Here is a 25991-nt window from a genome sequence, read left to right as displayed (position 1 = left end):
TGTGTAAAAGCTGGTAAGAAGGAAAGATCAGGTGGTGCTGCAGCATCCATACACTGTAGTTGAATGCTGAGAGTTCCTTTAGGCTATCTCATGCTCTCTCAGCCCTGTTCCGAGCCCCAAGATTCAAAAATGCTTGCATAATTGGGTACTGTTTTGTGACTTAATTGCTCTCTTGGGTATATAGTGGCATGTGAGCCAGATTGGCTACTTTCCCAGCTTGCATCACTGGCAGCTGTTTTGCTTGAGGCAGATGGCTTGTAAGAGAAGCACCCATAAATTAGGGCATTGCTACTTTTTTCAAACCCTTCTGTGAGAGAGAACCTGATGAGATGACATTTCAAAATGTTTTTTATACACCCTGCTAAACTTCTTTGTAAGTGTCTAAATAGCACATTTTATAGTCATCTCTATTTTTTAGAAGAATTCTAGGGCAGTATGGACACTACAATGTAGTCAGCATGAAAATGTTAAGTTATATTATGAACCATTAGTGATGTTTTCTACATGAAAGAAGGTTCTGTAAAAAATAATTCAAAAATAATTCATATCAGAAAGAGGAAAGAGCCTTATTACCCTTTATATAATGAGAATAAGAGCATTTTTAAGGGCAGTAGCTAGAGATGAAATGGAATAGTGTACAGTAGGAAAACTTCAGTGGTCTATTCAAGTGTTTTAGACATATGTGTATGTAACATTTTTCTTCTGGACTTCATGCTCGCAGTTCCCATGTAGAATTTTAATATGTAGACTTTTAGACAACTACTTATAAGGAGTAGCATGAGACTTGTGCAATTTCCTCGTAGTTAAGAGTGCTGTTACCATGCTTCTCCATCCGTATGTTCATTCTGTAGGTGTACCCATACTACTGCTTTGGAGACTGGAAAATTTCTTGCATGTGCAGGACCATGGACACACACAGATCGAAACCTTGCCTTGCTATGTGTCTCTACACCATCATAAACCAAAAATCTCGTCTTAGAATCATCATTTCTTAAAACTACGTAGCAGTTTTAAGCCAGAGAATTTTACTGCTTTTTCTGTCTTTATTCTTTCATTCCTGTACTGCTGTATTTTAAAGCAAATTAATTTTGGTCTTTTCTAGTGTGTTCCTCAAAGATTCTTCTTTACTGTTGACCATGCCTGCAATCCTCCAGTGGGTTTTAAGTACCATCTTCATTATAGAGACTGCTTCTGAAATTCATGTCTCTGTGTACGTCATTGCAATAAGGCATGCGTTTGAGAAATGTGATATTTGATTTGGACTCATACTCCAGGAAATAAAGGATTATTAGAGAAAACATTAATAATTTCCTCCAGTGGAGTTCTAAGCTTTCATGCTGTGGTGGCAAGTTGGGAATGTTTCTAAATCTAACTCAGGCCCAGTTAGGACATGATATAAAGGAGGGGAAAATAGCCTCTGAAAAAGAATTGGTCTCTAACCAAATTTATCTTGGAGAAAATAGTTTTTCCTTCTTCCTTGTGGAAGGAGACCTCTTGAGTTGTATCAGAGCTTTTGATCTACAATATTGGTCCAAGCTGCCTTTATATGTGTTTTACTGTCAAATCTCTGTGTTTAATTGCCTTCTTGCCTTTCTGTGAAGAAGTACATGGGAGCAGCTGTGCTTACAAACTGGCCACAGAACTGAAGTCTGTCTATCTTTATCATGCTGTTATTTATAAACTGCTTTTTAGTTGTTAAAACCTTCAAATAGTTTAGCTTTTGTGGTTATGACAGATGTCTGTTGATTCCTGCCCACCCCCAATATTTTTAATTTTCTTAAAATGCCAGGTTTGTTCATTTTACTACTGAGAAGAAATGTTGAAATGTAACGGTGGTCTTCCTGGTCTGCTAAACTCGTTATATAATTCCTCTTTGTATGTGCAAAAGATAATGTAGGTATGTGTGTGTTCTTTACAAAGAGAGAAGGAAGTTGGAATCTGAAGATAGATGTGAACTCACTTTTGCTGTAAGTGTTCAAATCAGTGTTGTTTTTTTAAATAACATTTGTTTTGGGAGGATGGGTTTTCTGTGCTCCCACATAGTTCATAGAGATGAGGTGATTTAGAGCACTCCTAGTTAGGCTGCATATGACATGATCTAGAGCAAATATTTAAAACATTCATTGACACATGCATTCTTTCAACTAAAATTAACTTCTGTGAAAACACCATGACATTCTCATAAAAAATAGGCTTTAGAGTAAACCAGCTGATAGTTACAGGATGGGTGCAGAAATTACTACAACCTGTTCTGTCCTGTGCAAGTAAAGAATAAAAATAGTCCCTTTGGGCCTAATATTTCATAACTTCAACTGTGTGTATCCTGTTTTATCTTCTGCTGTTAAAGCTTAACTTGGCTGCTCTTAACTTCTGCGGTGTTAAAAGCTACTTTCAGCAATAGATGGCATAATTGAAGCACAGGAAACACAAGCAACTGCCATCACAGAAGTCCAAAGTAAGAAGAGTATCCTCCCCGCTTGCATGAACCTGGAGTTAGCAATAAGACTTTAATGAGTGTTACCATTTCTGACCAATACCTGCATAACTGTCTTCGCTGACCAAGAAAGCACCACTGCATAGGTAGACTTGTAAAGAGTCAAAACACAATGCTCTGAAGGAGAGAGGGGATTGAAATACAGGCAAACGGTTGTGTGGGGTTGGGTTTTTTTCCTTGTGAAAATGTGAAAGCAGGAAAAAAAGAAACAGCAAAGGCTGTTGGCAATTTTCATGTGAGTTGGGTTTGTTTACTGTTTGGTTTTGGTTCTGATTTTTAGTTTTTGTGGGTTTTTTTTTGTTTGTTTGTACTTTTTTTTTAATAAAATCTGTCTTCCTCCAAATTTGAGAGAGATTTTTTGGTTGGTTTGTTTGTTTTTTCTGCCATCTGCTTCCTACTGACTGATATCTGGGTTAGAATCCCTGGTAACATGTATGGCAATTAGCGTGTGTCTTGCTAGGCTAATTGCCCTTGTAGGCCAGCACTGTCCTTGGCAGAAACAAATACAAAAAAGTTAGACATTATGATCAGACAGATTGAAAACAGAGGATAAAAAAAAAAAAAAAAAAAAAAAGGCAAAAAAGGTAACAGAAGAAATCATTCCCTTCTGTATATTTCAGACAAGGTTCTGTCAATCTGTTTTTGCATTTCTGAGATTATGGCTGCCTGACTTTAACCTTTTGTTTGAAACATTTGATCTGTAAAGTATCTTTATTTTCAATAACGTGAACTTACATGTCTGTGATTTTCTTTCCAATTCCACTAGCAGAAATAGAACCTTTTCCATATAAAATTGGATTTTTTTCCTGTCTTAAATACAGATTATTTTATATAATATTGTTGGAGTGAAGAAACAAATGTTCTGTATCTACTTACCACAATGCAGCTTCTGAAGGTCACTAGCTAGTTTCAAGGAAAGTGCTAATCTCAAGAATTCTTATACACCTTTTCTGAATTTGGGTTCTTTTAAGACATTTGGTGATATGCATAATAATAAATAATAATAAATAATGTTACATGATACATAATAATAAATAATATTAAATAATGATTAATATTTTAAGCCTGATGCCACATGATCTAATTACATGGCCCTGATTCACATGCTCGTGGTCAGTACTAACTAACCATTCTGTATTTACCTTCTCCATAACAGTGGTAACTGTAGAGCATTGTTATAACTCTCTGTTTTCCCCGCACTTGAGGGATCCCAGTCTATGTAGCTCCTCACAGTAGAAGCTGCTCTGTATCTTTGATTTCTCGTATTAGCCTGTCCTTTTTTATTTCTTCTCTACTTCTATATCTACATGCAGCACTTAGATGTGGGTGTAGCATGGATCTATGCAGTGACAGTATTTTTTCCTGTATTGTTTGATGTTCCTTTTCTAATATTTAATTTAACATCTTTGAGAATTGGCCTGATGCAAATGACTTCAAGATCTCTTTCCTGGTTGCTATTCGTGTAATATGAGTCCAGCATTCTATATAAATAGTTTAAAATTTATTTCTGTTCTCAGTATTTACTCATTAGATAGTACTGAATTTCAGCAATGTTTTACTGCCTATTTACTTGCTATATTAAGGTCTCTTGATGCATTTTCACAATCAACTCTATTCCTGACTATCTCAAGGAACTGTGTGTCATCAGTTCATGTTGACACTTCATACTCCTATTGCCTTTTCAATTAATTTTGAGTGGGTTGATTGATAGATCCCAGCTTGAATCTTTGAGAAAATCTGTATGGACATTTTTTTTCTTTTTGTGAACTTTCTACTCTTGTTCTTTACTTTATGTGTTTTAACAAATTGCTAATCCAGAGGAGAGCCATCCCTTTCTTCTGGTGTAAATGTGATTTCTTCAGAAGCATTAAGGGGAGACCATGTCGAAGTTTTTTGTTGTGGTTTTTTTGTTTGTTTGTTTGTTTGTTTGTTTTTTTTTGGCTATTTTTTTTTCTTAAATCAAAGTACACTGCCTAACTGGTTCACTTTTTATTGGTATATGCAAGTAGATTTGTTGGGCATGGTATTCATGTATGAAAATCCCACAAATTTTTGTCAACGTTTCAATTAAATAGTACATATATAATTTCACTTTGTGGGGTTTCTTCCCCCCCCCCCCCCCCCCCCCTTCAGTTTTTGTCCATTTCCTCTGACAGTTTCCCCACATTCTTCTGGATCCCTTTAAAAGCCGTTGTTATAGCTGCTAGTTTCTAGTCTGGTAGTACAAGACACAACTTGTGATTAGTTATACCACCACAAGCTGGTTTGGTTATACCATAAGTTGTACAGATTTTACTCCTTTGAAGGTTACTGTAATGAAATCTTATCTTTCATGTTTTGGATCAGGCATGATTAAATATTTGATTATTTATTTTGGCCAGTCTGTCTCCTAGTTTAGTTTGTATGTACTTTACAAGGGTATTTGATTAATACATACATTTTGAATGTCATAAGTTAACCGATACATTAAAAATACTCAAATAGAGAAAAAATTAAAATTGCTACATTTTAGTGTAAAGATTGTATTTAAATGCTGTAGAAGATATTTCTTACATGTATTAATTTTAGAATGAAGCAAACACATTAAAGGCTATTAGAAAAAGGCTGATAAATTAAAAAAATAGGGGTGTTCCCCAAGGAAAAGTCATTTTGCTTACATTTATAGTATTTGATGGATTTATTGGGCATGTTACATGTCCCAAATGGCAAATTATATTCTCACTGCCAATGTTGTTCTTTGTAGACATCAATGTAACTTTCACTGTTGTCATGATTTTGCTAAAAATGTCTTGCAGTTCAAAAAGAACATCCCAATACTTTTCTGCTTGTATAGAAAAAGCTGGTGAGCTATTTGTGTTATCTTACAGTTGCTGGAAGACACTTGACCCATCTTGACCTCTTTCTTTAGTATTAGTTTCTCCATCTGAGTCATGCTACAAAAATGAAAGAAAAAAAAAAAAGGTGTTAGGTCTAGGTAATTTTAAGATCAACTCAACCTGATATACTGCAAGGTTTGATTTGGGGTGTGCATGTGTGTATCAGTTTCACTCATCAAAATCGTAGGAAAACCTATTCTAGAAACAAAAGTCAGTAAGTCACTTAGAATAAGGAGCAAGTCAACTTCACTGTTTTTCACAGTTCTCTTTTGTGCTACAATTTTGTATGCCTGTGTTCAGAAACTGTTGCAATAAGAATGTTGTGTGTAACTGTAACTTTTGCTCTATGAACAGGGTAACAAAGTGGCTTAGAGAGTAAATCAAAACACTGAAATGAAATCAGGCTTTTGGATACGATTTTCCATTACCTTTGCCTATAGTAGGATACAGAGTTAGGTCTTCAAGCGTGGGAGAGTCCTGTGGTGGATTGGACAGCAGAATGGAACATAATTTATGAAAAGGCCGATGAAGAAAAGAACCTGTAGTTTTAGAGATGTTCATCATGAGACAAAGATGATTTTTCTTTCCTGGAAGTGTACCTTTACCATATTGGCTGTGTGAAATTCAGCTTACATCTACATAAAGTAAATCAATTTGAGGAGGATGTGCTATTAAATGTTCCAAACCCCATATCATTTCACAACGAATTCTGGAATTTTAGGGTGTTGGGGATTATTTTTCCCCCTCTTTTTAACTGACATCTTAGTTTGTTCATTCCTCAATCTTTTAACACTGAACTTTTTTACAACATCAGTAACTGATAACAGATACCAGAGGTGTCTGACTATGTACTCTCTTCTTAGAGTGATGAGTTTATCAGGAGGGAGGGTGGAACGATGTATGTGGCCGTCCCCGGACCACTAGTGAGGATTCCTTTGGTTACTTTGCACATGCAAGACAAGCATCACATCAACAGCATCTATGCAAGATTTGCTGTTTGGATGAGGAAATGGATCTTCCCAAATAGTTTTCTTTAATCTAGTCATCATCTAGTGTTACAAATAGGAAGGCATAATTGTTCTTTCTTTTTCATTTAGAACAGCATCACAACATTACTACATGGGGATTTTCTATGTTCTTTCAAATATGCTGCCATTTGAGTTTTTTCTCATCTGCTTACAAAGCTGCTAACTAAAGTACTACTTAGCATGAATATAGTAGAGAAAAGTAAATTGGCACTTCCTATAGAATGCAGCAATTTTCATTCCCTTGTTCTTTTTTGGTTTTGACAGCAATCTGTATTACTTTCTTCAGAGTTTCAATATTTTTTTCCCCCAACAGAGCTCATCTTGTAGTTCCTGGCACTTCAACTAGAAAATTGTCCTTTAAGGGTTGGGGTTTTGTTGTTATTGTTTTTGTTTTGTTTTGTTGTTTTTGGTTGGTTGGTTTGCTTTGTTTTTTGTTTTGTTTTGGTTTGTTTTGTTTTTTTTTTTTTTTAATTTATTACTGATTTAACTTCTGCTAACACAATTGCTTTTGTAATCAGACTCATATTTATACTCTCTCATCTGTTTCTAAATTACTGCTTTTAATTCTTTAGCTTGAGCAACTGAGAATTTAGTTAGTTCAATCCCCGTATAACTTCCAACCACAGCACTGCAGCAATATTTGCTTTCTTTTATGACATAATATCTTCTTTGGCTTCTTGACCATTTTCTTTCAGCTTACTTCCCTCACTTCAGTCCCTGTAGTGTTTCTTTTTGGGTCATCATCACATCATTGAGAGAAAACAACACTGCTTTTTGTAAAGGTTGTACCTTGTGGTGATTTTGTAAATAAAAATCCTTAAGACAACAATTAATGAAATCAATTTAAAAAGTGGTGGTGTTTAGTGAATTAAGGGTTTTGTTGCTCTGAAGGTGTTACCTCTGAATGAACTGGCCTGAGGGTTTTGAAAATACAGTCTTGTAGTCTCAAAAAATTGTCTTGTGCTTGAAGTTAGCTGGAGAACAACTATAAGCTTTTGCAAAACCAAATTGTTTAGTGGGTAGACTTCATGAAAGCATTGCTGATTGTTTGCTTCCTCACTGTACGAATTCAGCATTGACAGATTCAGAATGAAAGGAAACTTTGCATAATCTGTATTTAACTTGTGAAATGCCCATGTGTATGATATTGGCTGTCAGAAGTTTACATGGATTCTGAAAAGATGATCAGAGAAATGCAAAGATGAAAAATCTATAGACCTTTGTAATACACAAAGGCATACAACATATGGCTCCTTGAGCTGTGTTTCTGAGGCTGAAAGAATATTCTGAGAATTAGCACTGCTTACTTAAGAATATTCTTATTTTGAGGTGGCTGCAGTCGTCAGTGGCAAGATACTGGACTAGATGATCATTTGGTCTAATTCATTTGATGTGAACCTTTCTCACAATCATGTTAATTTTTGGCTAAGAATATTGTACAGCTAAATTTTATGCTGCTTGTTTTAGAGGGGGACTTAGGGAGAGAGGAGAAATGTAAATATTTTTATGAGGTTTTAGAGAGAAAGTTGTGATAAAAATCATTGTGAACAATTCAGTATATCCTTTTCTTCAGATCAGAGCTGAAAAAAGCTCCAACCTGTGGTCATTTGAAATAGTTTCTTTTTGTTTGCTGAAAATAAAAAGATCTGAGATTCATTCCTGTATCCTGTATTTCTAGTGTAATAGGTGGAAAAAAAAAAAAAAAAAAGACTTGATTGAAAAATTTAAGTTAATAGAGGGGAAATATGTTCATCTCTACTAAGTTAAGAATATGTCACCATACAGTAAAATGCTTCAGCATAAGATTTGTGCATGTCCTTCTGTTGCAGAAAGATAAAATGTAAGGTTGCTCTCCCCGTCTGTTCCAATGTGTTACATTAACAGTGTGTCAGCACATCAGTAAAGGCTTTTACTATGTATAATTGTAAGACAATGCCAATAGGTAAGTGTGAAAAGGATGTTTTGGGAGCAATTTCTAGATTTTGCTTTTTGTAAAATAAACACAACTTTAAAAAATGGCTTTAGGTTTTGGATGACAGTAAAACTAGTACAGAATGCCAGAACACCGAAGCAACTGTACTGGATCGGAGCAGTAATCCACCTAGCACTATTTCTTTTCTTTGATGGTGATTAGAACCACATGCTCTAAAGGAAAATGCTTATAATGGGCAATTAAAGGATCTGCACATAGCAAGCTTTTTTCCTCTGCCTTCCCTCCCCCAGTTGCCATAAATTACTGGTTGGCCTTTACTCTGACGTGCAAGTCTGACAAAACCTAGAAGGAACAGGAAATGACCTAAGTGTGGTTTTAGCCAGTTTTTTTCATTACCTACATAAGAAGAAAAAAAAACCCCTACTTTCTCTTGATAGACAAAACATCTTTTAGGACTTTTTTGAAACATTTGAAGATCTTAAAAATATATTAAAGGAAGATCTGAGTTAACTTAACAAGCAATAAGAAAACTGAGAACTTTCTACGGCAGACAAAGTAGAAGCTGACCTGCTGATATTCCTGGTTACAAAAGCAGAAGTAGCATGTCTTCTTAAAAACAAACAAATGAAGCAAACATATACAAAAGAAACAAACCCCCAACCAAACAAAAAATATTTTCCGCTTGCAGGGGGTAATATTAAATTTAAGAATAAGCCTGCTGAAATGGAGCATTTTTGCTCTGTTTTTGTATCTGTTCTGTGGACAAGGTTACTGGAAACACTAACTAAACATATGAGGACTATAAAGTGACTTGTTAAGGTGTACTTACATTCAACTCTTGTTGAAGATTTGTATTTGTAGGGAAGATTGGAATACTGTGGAGTCTGGTGAAAACATGATGGCTAGACACCTCTATGTTCCAGTATTGTTCCTATGAGTCCAGCCCAATATGTTGCAGGTACTGTTTAATGTATAGAATAGTACTTGCTAAAGCAATTAAGTAGAAGCGAGTCTCTTTCCTCTGAAGGAAGATTTTAGACTTTTTAAAAGCTGAAGATAAAGCCTCTAATGAAAGAATTCAGTAGAGTCAGTGACAGAGTCTAGGATAGGGGATATGACTGTTTCCTTCAGTACATGTATCCAAACCTCAGAACCATGAAAGCACACTCAGTTTCTCCTCAAAGATTGTGGCTGTCTGCAGACTTCACAACCTGCTAGCCATTGTATGACCTTGGATAAATAAATTGTATAGAGTCAGGAAGTGATAAGTATTAGGATTCTAAAAATATCCTAGTTTTTTCCTGTCCCATTTACTTTCATGGGGAGGTGTAGTGGGTGGAGAGATATCATGAGTCTAAATGCCTTAAGTATCATACTGAATACTTTTCCAAGTGCTGTATTTTGTCTTGATTACAATAATCTACTCAAGTGGCAGTTGTTTTGGCCTTCAAGATTTCACAACATAATGTTGACTCTGTTATCTAAATAACGCTACCTCTACTTTGACAAAGTCATTCTTTGGTTGCATCACCTTTAGTCTCATACTGAATACAATTTAACTACTTAACAACATACTGTTTTTAAAAATCTACCTTTTCTTACCCAGAGAGCGGAAAAAATCCTACTAAATAAATAACTAAAACAAGACTTCTAGGTTATATATATGTGTTTGTTTTTGTATCATTAAATTATGTGGGTTTAAAAATGTAATTGATCGTAAGCTGTTACAAAAGACTAATTTAGAAATAAAAACAATGAATCTAGCATCAGTCTGGTTTGAAAGGCAGCCATTAAAAGAGATGGATATGTAATGTAAACTTTTTTATATTTTACAATAAATTAGTTTCTCATCTGGTTGTAGAATTTTGCTTTTGAATGAGGTGATTTTTTAAAGAGTTGATTTCTGAATCAAGTTGCTATGGTATTGGTTTCATTGTTTAGTTATTTCTGTGCTTGGTTGCTATGGAAATACTTATTTACGGAACTAATGCCTAATGGTGTCAAACAGATGCTACTAACAACTAGGAATCTTTTTTATTTGATCAATGAAAGACTTGGGCAGGAGTAGAAACTCATTTTTATACTAATTTTTTTCTCCATTAAAATTTTGGAGCATGGAATGTGAATGGGTGGTGTCAAATAGGACAAGCATTCTTTTCTTAACAGGCATTAAATCACGCTCTGAATCTCCTGGATAGTATCATAATTGAAACAAAAACTTCCCACTTACCTAATTTAGGCAATCAAACAGCAATGTTACAGATCTTAACATTGTGTTTGACCCCAGGTGGTGTGCATGTTTCACCGCAGGGTATGGACCATATATATTAGTTATATTCTACATTTTAAATGGAATTTTAGATTTCTAAGCTCTGCAACATTTTTTTGTAGCCCTGTATTTTAAATTTCTGTGTATGTATGAATATTGTCCTTAGCACAACTTTGCACAAACACAAGTAATTCTTGAGTAGCTGAGATGATATGATTTTGTACTTTAGAGGTTAAATTATTCTAAAAATATCATTACACAGTTATCTAGGCAAATATAGTTTGAGTTGAGCATTAAAGTTTAAAAAAAACTTTAAAAAAGATTCATGTACTTTAATAGTAATTATAGTGGTTTATAAGTTGAGAAAAGTGAAACCTATAGGCTTTTATTATGCTTAAACCTTTAGAAGATTAAAATACTCCTCAAACATAACTTTAGCCAAATGAAACTGTGGTACTCATGCAGAGAAGATCCAGAAGAACTCCACCCTCCATGGCTTCTACTCGCTTCTGAAAGACACTTCTGTTACAGGTCTTGGAAACACTGGCTGCGCCATGATAGGAAAGATAACTTTATACATAGAAAAATCATTAAAAACAAAACAAAAAACCCTGAAGCTCTGGCAGTTTTCATTGACTGTCTTCTCCCATTTTTCACCTGGTTTTAGTTTATTTAGACTATAAGCTCCTCAGAGGAGCGCTTTTTTCCTTTTTCTTTGTAAATATTTATATTGTTGCTGTTCGAATTATAAGCTGTATTAGGGAAGGCCTTTATTACTGTTATACTGTTACCTTGTATGCTTTTTAAAAGATTGTTTATCACATTGCTAACAATGAGTGCTTTGCAAAAGTGCCATCCAGCTCTTGGGTTGATAGTCAACAATCACGGCCTTTACCTGTCGTGTCCCCCCCCCTTTTTTTTTATTTTTTCTTGCCCCCACCCCCTCATGAATCGATGAATTACAAATAGTGTCAGATAAGTTGATTCTAAAGTTCTTGTGTTCAAATTGCATGTCAATTCCTCTGGAGTTTATGGAAATACTGTTTTCATTGTTTGAGAAAATATAAACTAAGGGCGATATCTGATGCCTACTGTCAATTTTCCTTCATATTTCCACTAAGTGATATGTATTTAAAATCTCCTGATATTTGACTAAACAGTCATAGAACTAAATATAGTGTTCATTCTTCAGAACAGCAACTCTTGAGAATTTGCTGAGCTTTAACAACTTTTCAGCCTTTAAAACAATGTATTTCCAGTGATGTCAGTTCCTTCTGTCAATACTCTTAGCCTGTCTTAAGAGGTATGTTTCAATTTCACCTAAACCCATCACTGGCTGATGGTGGTCAAATCAGAAAAGGTCACTTGTACTGAAAGTGTTTTTGTAAGCGGTCTTGTCTTCTTTTAACTGTGATGAGTTTTATTTCATAGGCTAAATAGATTCAGTTATCATAGTTAATACAGCCCCTGATTGTTAACGAACAAGGTATTGTATGGTGTTACGTGCAGGGTTTTGTTTTGTTTTTTTTATTAACTGTCCTTCGAAACCCTGATCAGCTTGACAGGCAATTGTATACACCAAGAAAGTGATCATTGCTTTTTGGATGGACTGGGAGACTCTGGGGTTAGAGTCAGGCTGATACAAGAACTTCCCCTCCAAGCTGAAAGGGAATTTGGTGTACATGGTTATCGGGGGAGGGTTATACATTTCTCACCTTTCAGAAGTTCATCTGCAATATCAGAGCCCACTGCAGTTTTAGTTTCAGAGGAGCTCCCAGATGTGTGATTGCTGTGATGTTGGTACTGACAGTGGATGCTCAAAAGTCAAAGTTTGTGAGTTGCTAAGCAGAGGTTTAAGTTGTAGCTTGGAACTTTTATGATTCAAGTCCCTCCTAGATCAGGTGTTTCTTGTTGGAGGAGGTGAGGAAGAATGTTGTGTGCAGTGGATTACAAAATTTTAGTATTGCAGAGTACAGATCTTTCTGCAACAACTGTTATGGTTGCAAAATCAAAAATTGCTGAGGCTCTGCCTTGGACCTATTTTAAGGTCTGTTGGTCTGTTCACATTAAGTCAAAATGAACTGTTGTATCCTTTTTACTCCTGTTGTAAGATAAATGCAACTCTGGTAATATTTGTAACTTTTGTTAGCAATCCACAGTCATTAATTAAAGCTTTGACTGCCAAACTCTCAACAAAAATAATGCCCCAAATGCTGCTTTTTTAGTATTCCAGATTTAACTTGCAAGATATGGAGTTAGGCTAATTAAACTAAGTCTGGTACATAGTGAGAAACAAAGTAGAGTTTCCTTACAGTTAGTTTCTGACTAGAATAGTAAGGAGTCAATTCTTCTTTAAACAGAGAAGTTTTTGTAAAGCAGCAGAATTTCTCAGCTGTTAACCTTTAAAACTGTCACCCCTTCTTGTCCCTCAAACCATTTCAATTCTGTAGAAGATCTGTTAAGGAATATGCTGCTGGTTTCTGTTCCTTTCTACCGAAATTGTTTTTGTGGGGGAGGCTTTCTGGATTTGAGTGCCATCTTGTGGTGCCTTGTAAGTATCTAAGGGAAGGTAGTAACCCTCCTCGTTATTAACCTGTAAGGATTTGATTAGTATAGAGATATACCAAGTTGTATTTACCATGGAAAAATATTAATTGTATAGTGATCTGCATTTTTTTCCCTTGTGCTTAGTAGAAGAGATTGCTACTTTGTGCCTAAAATTTTCATCAGCTCATTTTAATTGCTCAATGTGTGGCACATAGAATGAGCCCCAAGAATTTTACAGACTGTGGTAGCCAGCTAGCTATGTTAATTTACTACACCTGTCTTTTCTCAGAAGACCTGACTTCTAATTAATGGTGATGTATAGTAAAATCAAAAAAAAAAAATCAAATCTGTTGGCAAAATACAGGTAAACGTAGGTTCTGTACTGTTTTAGTTTCTTTGTTGTCTCTGTGTCTGAGTTTAGGAGGACAGAATGAAACCAAAAGATTTCCTATGTTTGATACAGTAAATAAATGTTAATCTGGAAAGAGAAACCTGAGAATGAAGAAAAACAAACAAACAAAAAAACAAAACAAAACAAAACCAACCAAACAAACAAAAAAAAACAAACCAAAAAAACCCGAGCTGCCCATATGGACAACTCATTCTAAGTTTGTTATAGAAGAAAAACCCCTTCGTCTTTACAATGATCATGCTAAGACCAAATGCATCAAATAAAATGGGTATGGCCAGATAATGTTGATCATTATCCTAATGCATGTCACTGACAGGCTAGCAGTCATCTCATATGCTTATTTAAAATTAAAAAGAGGGTATGGTAGCTAGGTTAATCACTTAAGAATTTGAGGGGTTTTGTTTTTTAAGCGATTAATTCTTGATTTAGATCTGCTTGCTTTACACAATATGACTTTCTGACATACCATAACTTACTTCCAGTTTAAGCACATGCTAGTTGATAGATCTCTGCACTTTTCATAGCAAGGGAACATCATAACTATTAACTTTAAACGTGGTTTAATGGTATCTCTATGAAGATAATAGAAGAGAAAAAGAACCTTTAAGTGCCGTCCTTGCCTGGGTACTGCTGACATGTCAGTCTGTGTTCCTTTACTGACACTTTCTGGACCTTCTGCTGTACATGTGCCAGCCTGGAACATAGTGTTTTCTCCATGAAACAGCTGTTAGTCTTAGAGAAACAAAACCAAACATGGTTCTCACCTATAAAAATAAGCAGAAAAACTTACATGACTGCAGAGTATGAACTACCAAGTGGGGTATTGGCACTTTATTTGTTCTCTGTAGCTATGGGAAAGAGGAATAGAAGGGTTATCTTTATATTTGTTTAATTTGTGAATGCATGTTGTGCAAATAAATTGATTTATCAGAGAATAATTAGAACCTGTCAAGAAGTCACGAAGACTGAACATTTTTGAAACAAAACAGACATCTGGATTTAATTTCTTGTATGTTTTTATTTTTTGTCAGTATAGAAGAAAAATTAAGTGAGTGCTGTTGACGTGCTTGAAGCTGATAGTATCTTCAGATTGTGTTGCTGACGTTCTTTTGTGGGTTTGGTGGGTTTTGTGAAGTTATTCAGAACACGTAGATTTGTAACAATATTCAAGCAAAACCTAACAAAACCTCCTGCAAGAAAATGCTTTTAAAATTACTGATTTTTAACCTGAGATTTTGGGGAGCTTTTTGCCATTTAAAAAAAATAAATTATGTTAATGTAGTGTTTTCTGCACTGTATTTACAAAATTGCTACTGTTTGAATGATTCTAGAAAGAAAAAAATTATAAAATATATTTGAGGTTTTAGGATAGATTTGCTTTTATAAGTTGGGGTGAGTAGAAGCAGGAAAGCACTGTTCCCACCTAATTTAGTGTACATGATAAATGATTTATAAACAATCCAGAGATATTGAAATAAGGCCATATAATTATTGTGTCATCAAGATATCTCTGCCTACAATTTCTTCAAGCTCTTTAGGACTTTTATTGGGGTAGCATTAACTGAGAAAATGGCCCAAGTTGCATATAAAAACATGAAGGGATAAGCATTTTATATTACATCACATAATCAAGATTTATTCCATTTTTGGTTTTCAGCATTGCATATCACCTATTACTCATATTTTTTTTTTCTTTTTTTTTTTTTTGTTTTACAGATGATACTTTGGGATTGGGATTTGAAGCAATGGTACAAGCCCTATTACCAGGTCAGCATATTATGAATCTAATTATTCTTTTGTGAAATGCGACGGAGTACAGAGTTCACTGTGAACTATCAGGTTTAAATTTTTCTGTTGAGGTTTTATTTGCCTAAGTTGTCCTAGAACATTCTAGCTCTGTGTAGCAGAAGCTTGATATTTAGCAGTTCTAGCAAAGTTGGCAGGCATCTATTTTCTGTGGTTTAAATAAGAACAGTGTCAAACCTAACTGAGATGGGAGTGGTGTTTTTTTTTAAATATCCCTTAGCATAAGGTTAGGGAGTGATTCCCCAGCAGTGTCACCAAACTTGGGTCTTCCACGTTCTCCCCTTCTTTCTTGTATCAGTGGTGACATGTAGCCAGCTATTGCTGTTCCTTTTCAGAGAATTACGCCAAGTAAAAGCTAATCACTTTTTTGACAGAATTGTTAGGATTTGTTTCAGTAGAATCGGAGTTAATAAAAGTAACGAAGCTGTGGAAATTGCACCTCTATAAAGGGCCTATAACAGTTTTGCAACCAAAATTTCTGTTGATATTAGTGTAAGAGATAGAATATCAAGTTTAATTCTGAGACAAAGTAATGAAAAAAACTGAGATTAAAAAAAATGGCACCAGATCTTTATTTTAAATAGAGAAAAATAAGCTAAAATCTAATGTTGAGTTCTGAAATATTTTTTGGGTGAAAAAAGCCTGCAAAAACTGGTGTCAGAATGTCTATGTGTATATATTTTCTTTAAAAGAAAAATACATTGTATTGTGGTTTTTTTCATTTATTTTTTAAATTTGCAATGGATAAGATGCTTATTTAAAACTTAGAATACTGTGAAATGTTTTGACATGTTAATAGTTTGCAATATTTCCATCTATTCTAGAATGCTGGCAGTGGAAATGGAGTTGATCTTTCAGTACTAAATGAGGCTCGGAGCATGCTAACAGACCTCCTGACTGACCCATCCCTTCCACCACAAGTGATTTCTTCCCTTCGAAGCATTAGTAGTTTGATTGGTGCTTTCTCAGGCACATGCAGGCCGAAGGCTAGTCCATTCACACCATTTCCTGGTTTCTTCCCCTGTCCTGAAATAGAGGATCCTGCTGAAAAAGGAGATCGAAAGCTGCTCAAGGTCAAATTACTTTAATTTCAATTCATGCGTCTGTTGCCACTTAAAAAAAAAAATATCAAGGAAAATTTATCTGGAAAGAATGATCCTGTATGGATAGTAGCTTCCTTAATGAGTGTGAACTACTTTTAAGGTCAAAAGAGAGCAGCTGTGAAAATACATTGAATGAAATGTAGATAGGTACCAAAACACAAATTCAAGTGGTTAATGGATAGACAGGTAAAAGCACTGGTTTTTACTTTGAATACATGATTCCTTGAAATAAACAGAGGATTAAAGAAAAACTAAAAGCAAATATAAAATGAAGATGTTATTTTCTCATCATATGGCACAAACAGGGCTGTTCTTGATTCTCCCACATTCTTGATCTAACAATTACTGTCAGTGTGGCTTTTTCATTGACATTTTTTTCCAAAGTTTATTCTTGTGAACATCAAACTAGCCATTGGACAGAAGCGAATCAGCTATATAAAAGGAAAAATATATCTCCTTTCTGTGCAGCACATCATGTTATGGGACCAGTGTGTAAATCCACTGTCACTTCCCCATTATCTAGGGTATATAAGTGAAACCAAGAATGTAGTTACTGTATGACATGTTAAGGAACATGGTGGAAAAACATTCATATATAGGAACTTGGCTTCAGTGCAACAGAGTTAAAATTTCTAGGGTAGCCTGGTATTGACAGCTTGAGGTAGTTTATTGTGGAGGCTGGTCAGCGACGTTCCTGGCCTGTAGTTGCTTCCATTTCCAGGCAGGGGGCAGCTTGGCCCAAATTGATCAACTTGTTGGCTTAGTATTTTGGAGCCAGATAAACTGCCTCAAGACAGATTCAGCTTGTGAAAATGTTTGTTGGGAACCACTGTCAAGACAAATGCTTTTGGGGAAAAGCCCAGTGTCTGCAGATTACTCTGTGGAAGATCCTGCAGGATCACTGCAGTATGAAATTTCTTGGGTTGTCACATCTGCAGAAATCAGTTGGGTAGGGATCATAATCATTCAGCATATGTTTTTCTTTCTGGATCTTTTGGAAAACTGCTGAAGATTGGTATACCAGTGTGAAAAATATAATTTATGTGAATGTGAAAATGTAACTTATGATTTTTTTTTTTAATTTTTATATAGCTAGTCAGAATTGTTTGAAATTAAAAATATTCATTGCTGAAGACTGGTTATAAAGATTATGTGAGATTGAAAGATTGTTTTTTCACAGCTATTCTCTTCTTCCTTCCTAAAAGTAACTCTTCCTTTTTAAATTCAGGTTTTTTTCTGTATATTAATCTACCTGGTAGATAAAATAGTGCTTGTTACTGTCATTCAATGAATGTTTGTCACTGGTATATGTTTAGAGGTAAGCCAAAAGATCTACCCCTATGTATGTTACAATAAGAAAGAAAAAGATTTATCTTTCTTTCAAAAACCAGGTAAGTCAGCACAAACTCCAGATTATGACACACTAAAGAAAATCATAAGAAAGTATTTACTGAAAATGGGACCTTTCAGACTATACTGAAAGGTTCCCATACTCTCTTTCCCTGACTTGAAATATAAAATATCTCCTCCATATTTCAGACAAGTTTTTTCTTTGCTGAGGATTATGTACGTCTTTGTTTTTCTACCCTGACTGGCTTCCAAAGTGCATTCAATTAATAGGGGTATTTTTCTGCTTCTGATGGGGAACTGCCTCTTCTCTTTGGTAGAAAAAAAAAAAAAAAAAAAAAAAAAGAGAAAAAAAACAAGAAGAAGAAATAAACTGAAGTTGGGCTTCAGACTTTGGGCTAGCAGTAACTGGTTATCTAATACTTCACTGAGTTTCTTGGTAGTCAGCAACTCGGAAAGCATAAACTGCTTAGCTGGTGCTATTGACTGATTAGTCTCTTGAAATTCCTTAAGAAAAAATAAATCAGACAAAAACCATTGCAGAGCTGCTCTGCAATAGAAAGACTTTTCAATTCCATCATGACAGAACTGTCCCCGGATTTCTTAGCATGTGACAGTATGACTGCTTGCCAGATTGGTGGATTTCTGGTGTTATCAACAGTCATGATTTTAACAGTTTCCACACTTCAGGCAACTAGAAGTGAATATCCACATCCCTTATCTCCTGGCCTTGTTATTGCTGAAAATAAACTGAAAATCTTTTCACAATAACTTTCTGGCACAGTCTGAATTTTGTTTCCAGAGCAACTTTTCCCCTTTGTATAGTGATTCCCAGTGGCTTTGCTTGCATAGAGTGATCTGGAGTTCTGTAGTCCTTTGCTGCCCACGTTTTGTTCATTCTCTGCTTCTTTATCTAGTAGGGGAAAGTTCTGGAGATTTGTCATATCCTCAGTGTTCCCTCATTCTTAGAGTAGCCAGGAAGAAGAAAAGTTAAGTGCAGGTGCTGGGCCCTTCTTTCCATATTGTGCAAACTTGTGTACTTCTTTTGGGGAGTGGACCTTTCTCCTCCAACGTTGGGGATTTTCAGCTGTGCTCCCCATATTGTAGAGAGCATGCAGACTGACAGAGAAGTCTGTTCTAGCCTGAGAGCACTACTGCTGTATGATAGCACACAGAATATGCTCCTCCACTTCTCTTTCTGGTGGGACTGGTTAAGGACTGCTGCATGTTTCTGTGGGTGATATGGTGGCCTTATTCTGCCTGCCCAGTTCCACCTTTCTGGCTGTGACTACAGCTTTGCGGCAAAGCAAACAGAGTCAAGGTACATCCCATATCAAGGACTCAAAGCAGTCTGATTTTTCAGGATAAGAGACTGTACTCTTTTGTGTCCACACTGTTTTTTGGAAATATGTAATAGCTTTGTGAGTTAAGTATGATCTTTGACCACCTGATGAAGCTTAAAATTGCAAAGTCATTCTTTCTGCCAGTCTTTTGAAGTGATAATATCCAAGGGTCACCTGTCCTCACACATGACCCTGCAGACCTTACTCAATACTGCAAATATTTCTTTGAATTTTTGTTTTAAACATTTTTTCCTGGCATTCTTTTTATTTTGCAAGGTCTGATTACACACATCTGTATTATGCAGAAGAATGTTACCCACCCACCCTCCCCCCATTGAATGAACAAATCTAGGAATAAGTTAACAAGTGGACTGTAGACTGAATACAGTCAGATATAGATATATAGATATTTTTTTTTTGTTGTTTAAAATACAATGTATAGGTTATCTGTGGAGTGGATGCAGATATGCCAGAGCTGGCTTTGCAGTTTCAGTTCAGTGATCCTATCTTTTCTATTAGTTAGGTTCTACTAGCTGCTATTTAAACATGGATATACTTTTCGGGGGGGTATTTTAGTAAGGCAGAGCTAGTAAGTCCTGAGTTATTTCCATACAGGACTGTTTGAGTGCCATTGCCCTGCTTTACAGAGGACTTTGTTTTCAAGTAGAACAGTGATTCCCGGTGCTCGGGCTGCAGTGTGCCTAGACTAACACAGCTCCCAGGCTGGGAGTGGGGAGGTGCCTGGGAAGCCTCCCGAGTGCTGTGGGGCTGCTATGGAAGCAGAGATGGAGCCTTGATGGACCAGAACTGACCCTGTCTGTTGTGCATCACCCTTTCCACAAGTTCCACAATACCCACACTGTCAATATTTAGTGTCTTGAGTTACCAAAATCTCAGGCTATCCTGAGAGCTGGAAAGCTGACTGTATATATGATTGGATTGTGTGGAAAAAGAATCTGTAATCCTACAGCGACTGACTATCTCTAGAAGATCTCAATTTTTAAAAGCTCCGAAGAGTAATTGTTGGACCACATGGATTTCAGAGTACAAGTATCTACATATTTTAATTTGGGGAAAGTAAAAAAAAGAAATACAATGAGAGTGAATGTAAGATACCATACTTACTCTTTCACTATAAAAAAATAACAATAAATAGTCTTCACAAACAATAAATAAAATGTTAATGTCTGTTTTTAATTATATAGATTTTAACCATGGTTAAATTACTCAACAGGGATTAAATAGCAGGAATAGCCTGCCAACAGCACAGCTGAGACGACCTTCAGGAATTTCTGGCATTCCACCTATAGAAGCAACATCTTCTAGATGGGAGCGGAGTAACAGCAAGAGATCTCATCAGGAATATAACACATCAAGGTAAGCACTTCACCTTATTTTAAGGGCAATAATAAATGTAGTCTTTCTAAAATGTTCATGTCTGTAATGTTGGAACTTGGCAGCAGAAGCACTTTGTGTAAAATCTTGTGAATTAAGTCTCTGAATTCTGCCAGTATAAACTGGAAATTGTTTCAAGTTAATTATATGCTATGTAACTCTGATCTCAAGTAGAAATCAGGTAATTCTGAGGTTGAATGGCATGCTCTGTCATAATAAGTAGGCCTGCATATCAGTTTTAGTAGGTAATGAAAAAAAAGTCCAACATACATGATTGCAAAACAAACTACTTTAATCTCTAAACCTTTACTAGCTTCCTCCTCCTTTTTACTTAAAATATGTATCACTTTCCAACTTCCACATACCCTTTGTGCCGTTGGCTCTGGCTCTTGGATTAGCCCCTTAAATTGTCAGAAAAATAACAGCAGTAGAGAGACAGTTTTTTCTACCTTGGGGAGTTGGTTTAGCCCAGTGAAGGACCCAATGAATGTTAGAAGAGAAGCAAGGAGAAGCAGACTAGTAGTAAAAAGAGAGAGTGAAACAGCAAACTGTTCTCTAGGAGGAAAACTTACAAAAAATCAAATTTTTTTTTACCTACAATGACTGCGTTCAACTGAATTCTAGCTGAGTTGAGAAAGGTAAGATGTTACATAGTGGTACAATAAATTAATATTGCTGCAAAATTAAATTTCGTGTTCCAGAATTTTATTTTATCCATCCAGATAGTGTTCAAAAGCAACTCTTGAGAGCTGCTGTTTTATTTGCATGCAAATTCTTGATGTCATTTCTCAGATACTAGTTCAGGATAAATTGACCTTGATTAAGATATAGTCTTCCTACACTAAATACTGTTGCAGCTTTTTTATATGCTTGAAAGAATGCATATGAGCTATGATAGCTGAACAGTGTAAATAGTGAAAAGTTCAATCAAGCTATCCCAGTTGTCAACCCAAACATCTTTTAAAGTTGACTGTCAGCATCAGACTTCAGAAGAATAAATATGTTTATTCTTTAACTCATTTTTATATGTATATATTTAAACAAATGATGGAAGATCAAGTATTCTGTATTTGAATTTTGTTTGAAATCGGATTAAACAAGATTAAATCTGTTTTAGTAAATACTATTTTCCCATACTTAAATTAAATAATTAATTTCACATAAATTATTTTCACTTTAAAGTACATGTGTACAGTTAATTGCCTATTGCAATTTTGCTTACTAAAGGAAGTCTTTGGAATTTTGCGGTGCAATTTCATGCCTAGAACAGCAGGTGGCATAGTTCAACAATCGAGTTTAACGATTTAGCTACTGAAGTACAATACGACTTTATGTCAAAAACAACTTCAACTTTAAGATGATAATAGATAAAATTATTAATTCAACATGAAAAATTGTTTTGAAAAGCAAGACATGCCTGCGTAAGATTGTCCAAAAACTTCCAAAGTAACCAATCTTTTAAATGTTCTCAGACCTGTTAGAAAGTAGCCTGCTTTAATAAAATGTTCAAAAGTAAATGCCGTGTTAGAAAGTAAAACCCATGGTATGTCCCCTCATTATGTCATTGTAGGACTGCATCAAGTTTTCTGTTACTTTCACCCAGTACACAGCAGTTTTTATTCCATATAATTAACATATATTGTCAAGCTGATCTTGAATTCAACTTCTTTCTAGTCCTCTCCCTTTCTTGAATGATAGTGGGTCTGTATCAGAGTAGTCTGGCCATTTTATAAGTATTTTATTTACAAAAAATGGAAGACAAGGGAAGAAATTAAAAAAAATCTTACTGTTTTGTTTTCAGCCAAGGATCTCATTCAAATGGTTCTTTTGGTGCAAACTTGCTGACAATACCAAAACAAAGATCATCTTCTATGACATTGACTCATCATATAGGTCCCAGACGAGCAGGTAAGATCATGCAATTTATATAGCCTAGTGGCAGGATGTCGAGATAGTAGTACACCATATATTACAATTGTTGGGGGGTTTTTCATGTAAGTGTAGTACTAAAACATCATCGTCATGTTGCATATACTTTAAAAAAATTTTCTTTTTAATCTACTTCTAAGAATACTCAAAATTACTGTTAACATCAACTTTGTAGAAATCTCATCTATTTACTTAATGATGTGTAGGTGTGAAATGTTATGATATTCAGCATGGTTGGTACCTTTTGAAAATTGCAATGTTCACATAAATGAATAAGGGACTTGTTTTCAGTAATTATGCTTTATGTAATGGAACAGTGTCACTTAGGCGCTCCTAAATACCTGATAGCCATCTGAGATGATTATTTAAACAAATTTTGAAAGGAGTTGGAGTAGTTTTTATTCTAACACTGCCAGTGTGATAAGCTAGTAGATACTGTAACAGCAGTGCTGAAATAATGTGTGTATCAGTGTTTCAGATTATAACTGGTCTGTTTGCTCATATTAAGTAAAAACTTGAAAACTACTTCTTTTGACATTTCTGCCTATCTATTTGAGCATGATTTAAAAATAACTACCTGTCTAATAATTTTGTTTTATAAAAGTTTAAATATGCAGGTTGGATTGAGAGAGATCAACGCGCTTTTTCTTTGAAAACCAAACCAAAGCAGAAAACTCACGGGTTTTCTCTGCATTATTTGCTGATGGTTTGGTTTGTCCCTTTCACTTTTCTAAACACCAAGAAACATGCAAGCTCAGGCCAGATCTGAATGCAAACACGTTGTTGCACATTCTCAGTGGTTCTGTCTTCATAAAAGCTGGGCTGCCTTTTGCACTTTTTTGCTTTGAATCTTGTGGATAATACAGAGTTCAATGATATGGATTAAAACCTGCTGAATGTGTACATGTAAAAAGAATTAAATTAATTAACCAACATTAATACATTAATAGAGTAATGGATAAATTAATAGACTAATGGAGTATTAATCTGGTTTAGTTTGGGAAGGGAGTTTACAAATTGCTTCTCAACTTTCCAGTCTTTGCAGCAGTGAAGTGACATTTGCTTTCCAAAACTTCTGTCTCTGCACTTAGCAATGTGGACTTCAAAAAATCCTGTCTTTTACTGTAACAAAATGCAGTTACATACTACTACTAGGGGGTGTGTGTCAAGTCAGTGTAGCCTATGCCACTGTTGGCAGTACATAATGCATGCATTCCTTATTTAAGGGCGATACTGTATATTCTCTTAGTAATTTTTTATTAGGCACTGCACAGTCATAAAACTTATGATGGAGTTTTTGCTTCATAGTGTGCAGCAGAATAAGTGATTCAGCTTTGGAAAGTCCACAGAATACCTCATTACTTTGCTCCTGGGTACCTTATTAGTTTTGATAAAAGTATGTCTGCGATGGCTATAACTTACCTTGGGCACTTGTAGATGACCTGTCTTTTGTGTATTTTCATAAGGGAAAGAAATGATGTTTTGCTTTAATGCAAAATTTTGTTGTAAATTCATGTTAGGCATAGAGTAGCCAAAGTCCAGATTTACCAGCTTGCTTTCCTAGATATCACAGACAGAAGCCTGAAGTCTAGCTTACTGTTTAAACAGGAATGGGGAATTTCACGGACCTAAGGAAGATGGGGTTTGTTGTTGGTTTGTTTGTTTTTCATCTATAATTACCCATGAGCAAACTTTAGATATTTTTTTTTCCAATGGTTTATTTGTCAGGTTTAGATAGATTATCATGCCTATTAAAAAAAGGTACATCACTGTCAAAAAAGGCCAGTATCTGCCTACTTTAATCCTTTGCTTCAAAAATATGATTACAATATTTTGGTTTTTTACTTTGTTTTTAAAAATGTCTCAAGCATATTTTTCCTTTATCGCAAAACAATGTGGTAAAAGATTTTTTTCTAGGTCAGTTATCACTATGGAATTGTTTTTCATGATTTTTTTTTCTGGAAAATTTTAAAAGACAATCCTGTATCAAGACAGGAACATGTAAAGTTTCAGCTACTGATTAAATTTTACCAAAGCTGAAACCAAAGCAAGACCTTTGTAACAACTGGCTTTCAAATACACTACATAGTTTGACCAGTCACATGTGTAGCCTAGACTGTTGCATAGTTGTAGTTCTCAAAACTGGGAACTGATCTGGTTACTTTGTGTCTAACAAGGTGAACTGCACACCCTGTTTTGAAAAGTGGCACATTCTTTACAATTTATAAAAGTTGTTGTCATTTAATTTCAGTCTTTCTAAACAGTAATGTTTTATTATAATCTGAACCCCATGTAATGTTTATTTTGGAAGGTGCATCTCCTGGCCTGAGTCCTGTGGGTTCACCTAGTTATGGATCTGTCTCCAGTGGGGCTTTCAGCAGCTGGTCACCTGTAGAATTTCCTGATACTGCTGATTTTCTTACAAAACCAAGCATTAATATACATAAGCTTCCAGGATACACATCTCCAGATTTTCCGCACCAAGTTAAAACGCCTGGAGGTTATATGTGTAGCAGGTACTGTAAACTCTGCTACTTTTTTAGCAACTTAATGTGTTGAAAAGAATGCAATTAAAATCTAAAAATATAACAAGACTTACACATCTACTAGTATTGAAAAAAATGAATATGATCCCATAATAATGTTATTTATTCATAATATATTATTCAGGGGAGACTAAAGAATGCTGTAGGTATTCTCTGTATCTGCAATAGCTCATCCTTGAAAACAGCAGTTAATGTATAGTAACAATATTTTACAAATTTTTAGAAAATGAAGACTTCCTACCTGAGAATTGAATTCTGTATTTTTGAATACTTTCTAAATAATTAGCTCTACTTTATTAATTCATGGAGGTGATGGTTGATAATTTCTAAGTACAGACTAAATCTGTGACAAATTTAGGAGAAAATAGTAATGTCACTTGGTGGAGGAACCTTCAAAATCATGCCTTTTTAAGAAAAGTAATTTGCAGATATTTTTCAGTACAACACAGCAGTAGCAAAAGAATAAAATTACTGAATGTTGTAAATATTTTTCATGTATTCTGTAAGCTGTGGACGTCAGATACTCAAGCCTGTTCCAACACCAGAACCAGAATTTGCAGAATATAAAGACAGAAAATCAGGTGGGATTTCAAAATAGACAAATATTTGATATCAACTTGCTTATTTTTTTTAAGTCAAGTAAATTAAATTTTTTATATTTTACATTAAATTTTTCCTATACTTTAAGTAACTCATATGCATATATTTTATTTAGTTTGTTACTTAGGGTAATCAAAATAATGTAAAATATTGCCTGCTTCAGACTGAGGATTTTATAACAGCCCTTCACTCATAGCGTTATATTTCTGTACTCCATATGTCAAACAAGTTCTCTGCCGTCTCAGCTAAACTAATCACTGAACCAATTTTTGCAAGTAAAAAGTTATGCTTCTAGCTTTTCTCAGTCTTCAAATGTCTAATAAATTTGTCCTTTACAACTTTTTTTATTGTTAAATTCTTAAA

At 35.0% G+C, this 25991-nt stretch overlaps 1 protein-coding gene across 1 annotated transcript in view; it reads left to right on the top strand.

The window, feature by feature from the left end:
* Positions 1 to 25991, top strand: part of PDE3B (phosphodiesterase 3B) — an 86527-nt gene that overhangs the window by 47268 nt on the left and 13268 nt on the right. The window contains exons 2-7 of the mRNA XM_042784532.1: positions 15276 to 15326; positions 16190 to 16438; positions 20393 to 20535; positions 22355 to 22461; positions 24794 to 24998; positions 25536 to 25609. Of these exons, the coding sequence (XP_042640466.1) occupies positions 15276 to 15326; positions 16190 to 16438; positions 20393 to 20535; positions 22355 to 22461; positions 24794 to 24998; positions 25536 to 25609 (829 nt within the window). The remainder of the gene's footprint in view (positions 1 to 15275; positions 15327 to 16189; positions 16439 to 20392; positions 20536 to 22354; positions 22462 to 24793; positions 24999 to 25535; positions 25610 to 25991) is intronic.

The sequence above is a fragment of the Tyto alba genome, unplaced genomic scaffold (assembly GCF_018691265.1).
Source record: "Tyto alba isolate M040663 unplaced genomic scaffold, T.alba_DEE_v4.0 Super-Scaffold_8, whole genome shotgun sequence".
Taxonomy (NCBI): domain Eukaryota; kingdom Metazoa; phylum Chordata; class Aves; order Strigiformes; family Tytonidae; genus Tyto; species Tyto alba.
The sequence above is the reverse complement of the archived record's forward strand: the minus strand, read 5'-3'. Positions and strand labels throughout refer to the sequence as shown.